The following is a 12,397-nucleotide window of genomic DNA, read 5'->3' as shown; positions in this document are numbered from 1 at the left end:
TCGAAACATCAGTGATTTTGAACAATTATATATAAATAATCCGCGTCGTTTGATAAGTGAAATTAAAAGAACGCCACTAAAAGATAAGAAAAAGTAATAAAAATAAAAGAAAAACATCTCGGGATTTCGACGGACTAATATAAACAAAATCGAAATCTGTATTTAGATCGCAGTTGTCTTTGTATCCCCCCTAGTGGCGGAAAAACTAGGCGATTTTAATAACTTCGTGAACCACAACGCTTCATTTTACCAAATTTCTTGGCCTTGTTCATCATCGAATAATTACGACCATGGCCATACCGTTCGCTCTACCGAGCGAAGACGAAGCCGAGGCTCAAGAGCGACGCCTGCAGGGTCTGCTGCTCGACGTTTACGGCATCCTGCAACAGGTTATACGGATGAGGAGCTACCAGAATCCAGGACAGAACCGTGAGTTTATTTATATATGTAATCCATGCACTGTTTCGTTCTCGGTTCCGCAAAAACGAGACTCCAAACATCGTAGTTTAAGAGTAAAACATGCCCCCGTCTTCTCTTTCGTCGGTTGATTATGCGGTTGGACTGTTACGGTGTTCCAAAACAAAAACGAATCACGAATTACGAATTACGAATTACGTGGAAAGAAGAACCGTTCCAAGTCTCCGGCACGTTGGTGCTTAACGGTTATCGATGACGTGTCATTGCTGATCATCACGATCATCGTCGGTTGCATCAGATTGACAAATAGAAAACAAGATTCAGGCTGATGGAGAGCCGGAGGAGAGGAAAAGGATTGAGAGGAGAGACGCTCTTCTCGACCACGTGGGGCCGTGAATCACCTGTAAAAAATTTCAAACGCGAGCCCGGTTCAAAGTACCTATAATCCTACCTACATTCATTCCGAGCCTTGTGTGTATATATATATATATATGCATATTGGGGTCGTTGTTTCATTTCGTTGACCCGCATTCCACTCGCACGACGACGCTTTGTAACATGCTTGTATTTTCTTGTGACGTGACGCGGACGTCATCGCGTTATATCGCCAAAATAGGCGGATGATATTCCTGAGCAGAAACATGACGAGGCTGAAGTTAGTGAGGGTAACTTAACCGAAATATCAGGGAAAAAGTCATTATTGCGCATTCTTAGAATGACTTTCAAAGAGTTGGTTCTGCAAAATATTAGTACATTTTATTTGTCATGGTTTAGTTTTTTCCTGGACACACATCGTTATGGATGTTGCATTCTTACTGAAAAAAATATACACGCTAATTTGATTTTTTTTTATTCACTGCTAGTCAGACGTTGGAATTTTAACACTCGATTCTAACGTACTTTTTTTATCTTGGTAGCTTGTAATCAGTTTTAATTTTCATACAGATTAAAGTATGGCTTCCACTTTCTAAGTCGAGGATGAGTTTGATACATCGTGCAGCCAGCTTATCGCAAACTTTGTTATCAAGTTTTGTCGCTGCTGCTTGACGAAAAGTTTTACTCTCGAAATTCTCGTGAGTAAAACAATATTTTGGTTTTTATCAAGCATTAAGTCTAGTTGAACAACGTAAACGAAATGCTTTCAAACTAATGCGAAATCTCGATTGATATTCTGAGGAAGTTTCATCGTCGTACAAAATCGTGACATTCGCGCTATTCAGTTTCGTGACTATACAAATATTTTTGTTTAGTTCATCGTTTCTATCTAAAACAGAATATTTAATAGATACGCTTACGATTTTTAATCGATTCATCGTCGACTGCAGTCCTTACTGATCGAGAACACGATCCGTTGAAAGTTATCCGTTTGATCGGATTTTTCTGCTTCGCAGAATCATCCTTCGTGTGATTTTTCCCAGAATTGTTTGATTCCGAATAAACTCAGCACGCAACAATAAAAACAATGTATGTAATACACGGAATGAAAAAAGAGGTCAAATTCGACGAAGAATCTCAACGAGGTTGAAGTTAGGAACATCAACGCACCGAAACGTAAGAGAAGAGTTCATTATTTTGCAATTTTAAAATGACTCTCTAGAAGTTGGCTTTTCAAGTAGTTTAGAGTATGTTTGGTTTATTATGCTTTACTAAGTTTTAGACAATCCTAAAGGTGCGAAGCAACGATTTTTCCTAACAATGCATCGTTACAGCAACGTTACTAACTTCAACATCACGAATCTCAACCATATTGAGGTTACTAACGTTATCGTAACGATTTATGATTAGGAAACATCGTTACTCCGCGATTTTGGAATTGTTTGAAATTCAGTAAACCGTAACAGAACACGGTTCCACACTATCTGAAACTCTCAATAAAAGAAGCTCCCAATAATGTTCCGAAAAGTAATAAATTTCATGAAAAAGTTTCAATCGAAACTTCCCATGGATTCATCCGGCAGAGTCTTCGCTTTGTAAAAGTTACACAATATAGTTAAACGTCCCACTCTAAACAACTCATCCAACTTCAGAAGTTGAAACCTAGTTACAACAACAGAGTAGTTTTGCTGCGAAAAGTTGATGTCACATCATCCATTTCACCGCTTCCACGATTGGTCCCGTTCATAATGAATCCATTGTCCACCATAGGTGATCGAATGACGATTAACGAACCGAACTGGTACTCGTGTCATCGTCCACCTTCTCTTTGCCAGTCTATAACGTGAACTCGAGTGTCGCAGAAACGAACGGTTTTTGTCTCCTCGTAATCACTACAGGATTCGCCGGATTCGCGATCGAGGATTACCCAGCCGATTTTGCCAATGAAAAATTGGCACGTTAACAAATGTTGTGCAATAAAATGAGCACCAACAACGAAGGGCATGGATGCTCGTCGCCTTCGCTGGTAGTGTGGGCGTGAGGAACCAGCGCGGCAGACGTTGTCCGACCATGACCCTCTCTCTCTCTCTCTCTCTCTCTCCTCTCTCTCTTTTTCTCTTTTTCTCTCCCGAGGAAAGGAGGTTCTTTCGAACAAGTTGGTGACCGCGCGCGCTCCGGTATTGACCATGTGCACGTAGCCGTTAGGTTGTTCCTATCGCCGTTTTCACCGTTCAAGAGAAGTTCCACACGCCATTCCGAGTTCGGATGATGCAAATGGCGTGATCTAGCGGTGCGACTCTTGACTGCTGACGCGGAGGAAAGAGAATAGGAACCAGTGGGTACGTCGTTATTCACTTCAAGAGAGAAAGAGAGGAGGGGCAGAGAGGATTCGGTGGAACAGTGCAGCGTGGCCCAGCTCGAGACGACGCGAAGACTCGACCTTCGAAGGTCGCTGACCCGGGAACGATGGCGCGAAATTCAAACTCGCTCTTTGTGTTTCCGACAATTCGAGCCACGTTATGAGAATTTTTCAGATCGGTTCGTGTGGGGCGGAAAAAATCCTGGGGAGGCAGAATTCGGCGGAATTGTTGACGATTTTCTGTAGCGACAGCCCTTTTTGTGAGATGAATTTTTAAAGACTATCAGAAACGTAGTATTGACGATTTAAAAATCGTGATTCATTCTCGAACTCGCCTCGACTGCTCCTCCTCCCGCTTTCTCTACCGATATTTTCAATATGATAATTTATGTAAATTCAGCGACCGCGCGACGGAAAGAAACGGCGGCGCAAATTCGATTCTTCTTATAGTCTTGAAGAAAAAATTGAAAAATCGACGCCTGCTCGAGGTGTAAAGAATAAGGTAATATTCGTTTCTATTTAGATTTTGTCTATTTTTTCCTTTCCGTCTTTCTTTCTTCTTATTCTTTCTTCCGGTTATCGTCTGCAATATAAAGCGTGATCGCGATTCGAAACGCGTTGACTCTCAATCAGGCGAGATTTTCCACACGGGAATTATGGTATCGCGGTTTTATACTAGCAGCGAGGCGAGAAAAGCAAACGCGCTAACTTTGCTCGAACTGTTGCATCAGATTCTGTGTGAGTATGTATAGCAGTTTGATATATTAATAGAAACAGCTGTGCGCGACACACCGATGGCAAGTTTTGCGTAGGATTCGCGCATTGGCGTTGTACGCGTAATATTGCAATACGTAGAACACAAACTCCTGCGAGGAAAAAGCGATGAAAAGAGAAGAGAAACTTGCCGGGGGGGGGGGGGGGGGGGGGGTAAATGCCTATTCTTTAGGAAAAAGAAAAATTAAAGGCAAATGAAAAATGATGAAAATTACAACAAAACCTCTGCAGCAGTCTATTATTTGCACAAGTGCAAAACTCTCTTATGCTATTTATGCGCGTATTACGTGTGTGTACGACGAACTGCTCTGCTGCAGCTATGTTTATGGTACCTACATGCTTAAGCGGAAGTTTCAATGACTAACTGAAAAAACTGTACCCACGTCTTGTGCAACGATTGATTATTACACACCTACGTATCCATACATTCATAGATTTTTGTGTGTGTGTGTGTGTGTGATCGCTGCTGCTGCTGTGACTACTGCTGTACGATGACCCACTATGCCAGCCATACAACTCGCTACGTAATCCAATGCGTCAATTAACGCAGTGTTTATATCATTATATTTATTATTGTTATTATTATCACTTGCGATCCATTTTTTCATTTGTTTGTTTGTTTTTTTTTCGCTGTCCCGTTTTATTGTGTGTTTTTTATTATCGTTTGCGCAGTGACATGCTCGCGTGATGAGTAATTCGATTTCATTCACTTTATTGTTGATTCATTAATTGAATAATTTGTCCAGCACAATTGATCCGATAAAATATATTCGAAAAATATGAGATAAGAAACAAAAAGAAGAGAAAATGAATCGTGATGTAACCACACCGAGCGTGACTCAATATTGATTTCTTATCTTTCATGTATATAAATAAAATACATGGTAGCCTTTTATTTATATATTTACAGATAACAGATTGACGTAGGTATAAAATACAAGTATAAAACACGATCTTAATTACAAACGACCATAACATAACGAATTGTCAGCTCACAATCAGTCTTTTATCTATACCGTGCGATTTCGCCAATTTGTATAATTCTTGAGGAATAAATAGAGTCGAATATTCATTCAAATGCAGTCAGGAAATTTTTCGGCTTATTAGCCAGCTCTGTGTGTCATTGGAGTCATCAGATTCTCGGGGGATATCCACTGACGGTTCCACGACCCACATTATTCAATTCCAAACCCACACAAACGATGAATAAAAGTTACCGTGGTTATACGTTATAGACGGTGGGATTTTTATTTGCGCGTATTAATATCAACTTCAAATTATATAAGTATTGGTATTGGAGAGACTGAAGTTGTTTTATTTTCATTTTTCATTCGTTTACATATCTTGTATCTCGTAAGTATTTATATAAATATATTATTTGTCGCAAAAAAAAGTACACAAAGAAAAAGAAAAAGTAGAAACACGAATGAATAATTCAATTCCGTTCAGGGGGAAGTTTATTATTAGTACGATTGAATTATATTTTGCACGACGATTCGATGCGGAAGAATAATACACCGTTTCTTATATAATTGAAGTGGAGAATTAAAAACTTCTGTGTAAGTATCATTTTTCTTCAGAGATGAATTCAACAGATATTTAACTACACATGCAATGAAAAAAAAACAATTTTTTACCTCCGTTTTTTTTTTTTTTTTAATTTTTGGCTAAGGGTACTTGCAGCCTTTTTTAATTGCATCAGTCACTCACTCGCTAAGTACTGCAGTGTCTACCCGCGTTAAGTGTTATTGGTGTATACATATATATATATCGGCGTGAGTATGTAGGTACACATACGGTTTCGAGTGCGAGAATAATTCGTATCCTTGAGGTTGAACGTTCTTTGTACCTCTACGTAATATTGGAAAAATCGACTGCGTAGTTCGTTCGTTCGTTTCTCGTCAAGCGTGATAATTTTCACCGTTGTCGTTGCGATGAAAAAAAAAAATTCTCGATGACGTTATTTGTAAGAATAAGATAAAATCGAAAGAAAACAAAAAAAAAAAAGTAAATAAATAGAAACCAAGTTATAGTTTCATTTGGCACGTCTAACATATCGATGATCCTTGTAACTTCTACCGTGAAACAAATAAGCAAGAACCTGTTATAAAAAAACAAAAAAACAAAATATATTCGACAATTGGACAAGAGACGTTGATATTGAAAAATTTAGGGATGCTGTGTGCTGCAGGTGCGCCGCTCAAAAATAAAAAAGAAGAATCTTCTGCGCCGCACACACAGTCGACGGCGAAAGTGTATATATCATACACGACTTCTTAACGGCCTTGAAGTTGGCTACTGCAGTTCTTTGTGCTTTTCTCCCTTCTTTCCTCGATCCAACGCTAGGCCGCCTGCCTCTCTGCATCAACCGATCTCGATGCAGTCACTTGTCTGCTCGCTCTCCACTCCAGTCCTCTACCTCCTCCTCCCCCTCCTCCACCGCCTGTGATCACAGTTAGCTCATTGCTGCTGCATTTCCATGGCTAACCTCCGCACACAAGTATAAGTATGTCATATGTCGCGTCGTTGGTACCACGCATAGGTATAACATCCGAAGTTAGATTACTCCCTCTCCTCTGTCTCTCTTTGAGTCTATCACACAGCTACAACTCTATACCGTGTGTGTGCGACGGTCAGTTTGACGCTCTTTTTACCTCGCAGCGAGAGCTAGAGCTGACTCTTACTATCGGACATCAGAAACTAAACACAGACAATCGTTTGCCACGATTTTCGTTGACAGAGTATAATTACACGCGATTCTGTGTGCGCAGGTCGTGGACAAAGGAAAGGGTCTGGTAGTACGCACACAAGCACGCTTCTTGTTATTTATCTCCGTTTCTTCTTTCTTTTTCAATCACCGTTTTAGCCTCTTTTTCACTTACGTTAGGGTTACAGATATTGTACATGTGTGGATCATGTATATATATATATAAATGTATACACACATGTACACGCATTGTGTATACAGTATTGGTAGTATCATAAGCTTATACGTGCGGCTTGTAAGACACACGAAGCCAAAGTGCACATGCGGGTGCCTGCCACGTGCGTGCTGGTGCACTTTTTGCTCGACTTTTGTTTCGCTTGCCTTTTATTGCCGCAGTCATGGTGCCGCTGGTGGTATACTTCCACCAACGCAACTCACTCACTCACTCACTCACTCACTCACTCACCCTCCGTCCTTAGGGTTCATGCATTGGGTTAGTTCGTGTCACGTTGCAGCGATACCTCTCTTTGACTCTCGTGTGTGTATTAAGGGTATTTAGTACTCCTGTCCTTACCGACCGAGGAAACTCACCCCTTTTCTTTATATATCACAAATAAACAAACGAACGGAAAGTATTCAAATTTCGACGGTGCATCGTTCTTCCGACTAACGACCTGAATATTGCATGAAAACAGTCTCACGATGGCTCAGTTTACTTCTCATTCTGTCTGGAATTGCACAAATTATCTCAACTATACACTTTTTTTGGCGAAAAAGCGCTTTGAAGAACCGAAATTCGATGATCCAAAAAAAAAAGATGGGGGATCATATTATACAGAAACGAAACCATGCTTTACGCTAATCAAAAAATCGTAGCACTAACCTGTTGTAGGTATGCGTGTTTAGATGGTCGTAGGGATGTATTATACATGATGGAACGTGCGGTGTCACCGAGCCCAGGACAAAGAACCGTGTATTCCCCTGTACGCGATTTATGCGGTGTGCGTAATCGCCGCCGCGTTATAGGATGAATCGATTTGTGTGCAACGTGTTGTACTTAGCGTGTGAGTGGGTGTGGGTGTGTTTACACATATCTCCGAGAGGCATAAACCTTCTATTTACAAATCGACGCAACTGTGAACACAACAGGCAGCAGCAGCAAAAGCAGCAGTTCAAGCCTGTGTAGTAGTAGCCCATATATATTATAAGTAGTATGACGGTGTCATGGTTGCTGTTGTACCGTAGAAGCCGTTGCACAGTTGGAGTTGCACAAGTGAAAGAGAGACGTCGTCAATGCATTCATGCTGGAGTATTTTCTATGATCTTAAATGTCAAGGATGGATTTGGACTCCGATATATACACACCAAGCTAGGCACTACCTACCATGCAATGTGCGTTGCACACGCCTGGTGCAGTGTATAAAATATTGCAGGATTCTCGCGTAGACAATAATATATAAGGATCGTCGGATTGAAAATTGGAATGAAAATATTAAAAGAATAATTGTTTATCGGAAAAAGCATCCTCACCGATCATTGTGTCAGCTGCGTGGAAAATTGGTGGTGTGGTGCATGTAAGGACGAGCGCTGAGCTCGCCAGCTAGCGCGATAAACTTATCTTCTACTTTTTCTTTCCTCTCCTCTCCTTTCTTCTCTTCTCTTCGCTGTGTACATATACCTTGCCTGCCGGCGCACGCTATCGTGCAAGTTTGACGACGAGACGGCAGCGGTTAGCGCTCGAATCCGTCCTCTCAGTTTACTCTGGAACTTTAGATAAAGCGGTAGCCAGGCGAGACTCGCTGTCTACAAACTCACTGATTGTGTGAGCCAAAGCCGACCTCATCTTCGTCCTCATCCTTATCCTCTACCTCATTCTCAATGTGCTTTACAAACAAAGAACCTCATCCAAAACCCACCACCATGTATCATACTTATGCTCTGTATACATGCGTGTATACCGACTCGTTGAGCATATACCGTAACGCTTGTGCAGGGCATGCAAACACCAAATATGTACCCATCCTCACCCGAAACTGACCCACGGTTCGTCATGACGTTATAGAGTCCTCGAACTCAGGATTGGCTGGTCCTTATGCACAATGAGATAGCAATTTGATCCCTGAATATAGTTCTACACCTTACTTCAGAGTATGATCGGAACTTTCTTTACGAAGTTCCAAACCAACTGTAATCAAAGTTCGTTACGTGTTGATAAGAGTATTGAACTATAAAGCCACTCACGTGTAACGCTCATCTTTTGGAAACCATTTTCCCTGCGAAAAAAAATGAAAGGAAAGACAACTTTTAACCAGTCGTATTCTCTTCTTGTGATTTCAGACCGAGTAAACCGGCGATCCGGTGAGGTTCCAGGATCGCGAGAACCCCCTGTTGTCCTGGTGGATTCGGACCTTTCCCGTTTGCCATTGCCGGACCTCGTTTCATCGGCCATCGAACAACTCCCACCCCCGATGCCCCAGGTCACAGCCTCTGCTCCGAGCAGCCCGACGAGGGACGTTGCCTTTCAATTCCCGGAGCTGAACCCTTCGGCTCCTGTACCCAGTCCAAGACCTCGTCCCCGGAGACGACGTCTAGTGTCCGAAAACTCGGCACTCAAGAAGGAACAACCGAGCACCAGTTACTCCCTGAATGGCAATGTCGCCGATGAGAACGAGTGGGCAAGCGTTGGCGCCAACCTCAGGAACATCGCCGATGACTTTCACGCTTCTAAGAACAAGGTAAGTCCACCGATTGGTTTTCAAGTACATTTTTCACCGCGGGGACTCTTAAATCGTCCTGGACACCGTGCCTTTCGATCTGGTCTATACCTGATACCTACTTTCGAAGTTGGATAATGGATTGGTCAGTTCTTGGATTGCATCACGGCTAGAACTTGGCAATCGAGTGCCTATAGGACGGCTAGATGCACTTTCGATGTCGGACAGTAGCAAGCGTCTTTTTCCTAGTCCAGCAGTCGGTCTTTCACACCAACTCACTCACGATCAGGTACGGAGTCGTCGTTTTTGTCCGGCGACAAGAATCGCTTGCGGAGGGTTTGTCGGGGCGTGAACTTACGGCCATAAATGCGAATTTAGTTATCACCCTCTGATCCCCGGGGCGCAATAAATATCCCATGGTGGCAACCACCGTTCCGGCGTTGCGGTGACCCGCGAATCCCACACTTTGTCAAAGTCTCTGCGGTAGCGACGGGGTCGTTTGATCAAATATGTATCGAGCTCGGTTAAGACGCAAGGCCCGTTTCTCTTCTCCCCCCTCGATAACATCGGATTTTCTCTTCTCCCGCTTGTTTGCGGTAGTCGATGATGAAAAAAGGAAAGAACGAACGAACGAAGTCGAAGAGACCAATGATGGGGTGCCGAGATTAAAGACGATCCGCATCATCCGTCTGACAATTGGGGATGATGAAGTTTCTCCGGTACCTACATCTGAGGATTGAGTATAAAACTCGATCTGGCTATGAACCGATAATTGAGGAATTAAGTGTGTCGTCGTCTAATTGAAGAGAGGGGAACACTTCACTCTGGAGTACCCTATACAACGGAAAGGAGAAGAGAAAGAAGAAGAGATTTTTCGATTAACAATCTTCTCTCCCACAAAAGAAAAGGGTGCCACCTCAAGCCCCGTTTAATTCCGGAGACTGTTAATCCAGAGACACTCGGATCTAACCAATTTCATCAGAAGTGTCCTTCTATCTTGAGATCTTCTTTGTGCCGATGTCAGTCAACTTCCTAGCTTCTTTCTGTGCACCTTACATTCTCCTTCCGTACTCGAGAGTTTCTCGTGTAACTGCTAAGTGCACGTTGGATGGATCTCTGTGTTTCCGCACTTGTCTTACCACCAATTTCCACCACACCATGCACGCGTGAAAGTCTTAAGGAGATATTTTCCTCAGCCATTTCAGAAGTCGTGTGTATATGTATATTTACGACACGATATCCAGGAGGGATGGCTGTAAATAATTAACAGAAAGTTTCACGGCTTTTTCTCCCCCCTTGTGATGTGTATTATAGTATTCGAGGAGGGAATAGAAGCGGCCCATAATTCTCGGTTAATGCGAAGCTTCATTTCCACGTGTAGAAGCGTGATAATCTTTTCTCGGACGGTGTGACCCGGCCGAATGTTGTGGGGTGGTAGGCCAAGTCGGTATTCTCGATCGGGGCGAAGGGTCCTGACCAGATATTATGGTCGGCCATAAAAGCACCGCCGGAGATTGGGCTCTCTCCGCCTTCTATTCTTCTTATTTCTTTATTTATTATACCCATGCCCTCGCGTGTATATAGATTAAGACAACGGCAATGGGCATCGGAAACTAAGAATGGGGTCAAGATATAAGTCCTGCACAAAGGGAACTCATCCCCAGACATCACGGCGCATTTAATTGCCCGTGTTTAATTCTTTCATCCTAATATGTTATATATAGGTATACACCATAGCGATGCGGTGGTGAAAATGAAAATTGATCTTCGATGGATGAATAAAAAAAAAAAAAAAAAAATTGATGAAGCTTGAAAAAAAATCGTTAGTATAGAATTGAAAATTGGATTTTCGAAAACCTTGTGAATAATTTTGGTCCGATCGTGAAATCGATTGGCTCTTAATAATGTTCTTTTTTCGTTTGCTTTGCTATTTTCCAGGATTCCCAGGCCGAGAAATCGAGTCTACCGGTTATCGGTGGCGATGACTCGTCGGCGGATAGTTTCTTGTCACTTTTGATCCCGGCACCGCTCCGAGAAACGCTCTGGACGACAGTCGCGTTGTATTTGGGATGGCGATTGGTGTCCCATTTGCGATAGAACCCTGGAGCAGCGGTTCGCGGAGAAGACGGCGTCTCCTTACGCCGGAATGTTTGCTGATTTTGTTTTTTCTCGTCAACCGCCAGAGGAAGCTCTTGGAGAATAAGTAGCAGAAAAAGAAGAAGAGGAGGAGAAGGAGTAGGAAGAGAGAAATAAGAAGAGGAAGAAGAGCCGGACGTGTTGAGAGGCTGCACGCAGCTTGGCCACAGATCTCAGATCCAGGTCAGTCCTAGCCCATGACTACGATTCCTCTTCGCCGGTGATAATTAGCGGTGGCGAATGTTGATACGGAGGAATCAAATGTCGGCTATAATTATGGCGGTTCGAAAATCGTCCGCAATTGCGAAATTCGAAACGCGAGGCGCGCCGCTGGACGCGGGCCGACGACGGACGGTGAATGAAATGACAAAAAAAAAAAAAATAAGTAAATCGATGAGTAAATAAATTGATGAAGTAAATAATTGAAGCTTATTAAATAATTGAATATAAGTGAATAAATCAATTGCATTACGATATTATTGGATAACAAACGAACTAGGGATTATAGCAACCATCGGATATATAATGTTATTATTGATATGAGATAATACGGATATAATTGTATAACCACCCCGATTTATATACATGAGTATGTTTTAGGTTTAGCGGACGCGAATATTACGCAATTATTATTATACATTTATATGTGTATATATATAATTATATATACATCTTAAAGGTGCGTTATTAAGTACCTATAATTTAACTTATATTTAACGGTGAGAAAAAAACATCTCTCTCTGGAAATAATTCGCATTCGGTTTTACATAATAATGTAATATACGTCACGTTGTTTCCACTTAATCGTGTTTCACAATCTTTCTTTGTTGTTTATTTTTATTTTCTTTTTTTTCATCACCTCACCGAATAAATAACAACCGAAGCCAAAAGTTGTCGCCTAACTTTTATACTCAT

General features: G+C 42.0%; 1 protein-coding gene across 1 annotated transcript; it reads left to right on the top strand.

The window, feature by feature from the left end:
• Positions 1–290: 290 nt before the first annotated feature.
• LOC124411326 lies at positions 291–11,791 on the top strand. The gene is made up of 3 exons (XM_046890411.1): positions 291–429; positions 8,970–9,367; positions 11,285–11,791. Exons 1-3 carry the CDS (start codon positions 291–293, stop codon positions 11,441–11,443), a joined length of 696 nt encoding a protein of 231 aa, XP_046746367.1. The 3' UTR covers positions 11,444–11,791.
• Positions 11,792–12,397: the final 606 nt, after the last annotated feature.

Source organism: Diprion similis, chromosome 10, assembly GCF_021155765.1.
Source record: "Diprion similis isolate iyDipSimi1 chromosome 10, iyDipSimi1.1, whole genome shotgun sequence".
Lineage (NCBI taxonomy): Eukaryota > Metazoa > Arthropoda > Insecta > Hymenoptera > Diprionidae > Diprion > Diprion similis.
This window is presented reverse-complemented; position numbering and strand designations above follow the sequence as displayed.

Excerpts from the sequence above, each read along its gene's own strand:
- LOC124411326 (XM_046890411.1), top strand. The coding sequence starts at position 291 with ATGGCCATACCGTTCGCTCTACCGAGCGAAGACGAAGCCGAGGCTCAA. Across the intron at positions 430-8,969 it reads CCAGAATCCAGGACAGAACC|ACCGAGTAAACCGGCGATCC; the intron begins GTGAGTTTATTT and ends TTGTGATTTCAG. Across the intron at positions 9,368-11,284 it reads TTCACGCTTCTAAGAACAAG|GATTCCCAGGCCGAGAAATC; the intron begins GTAAGTCCACCG and ends GCTATTTTCCAG.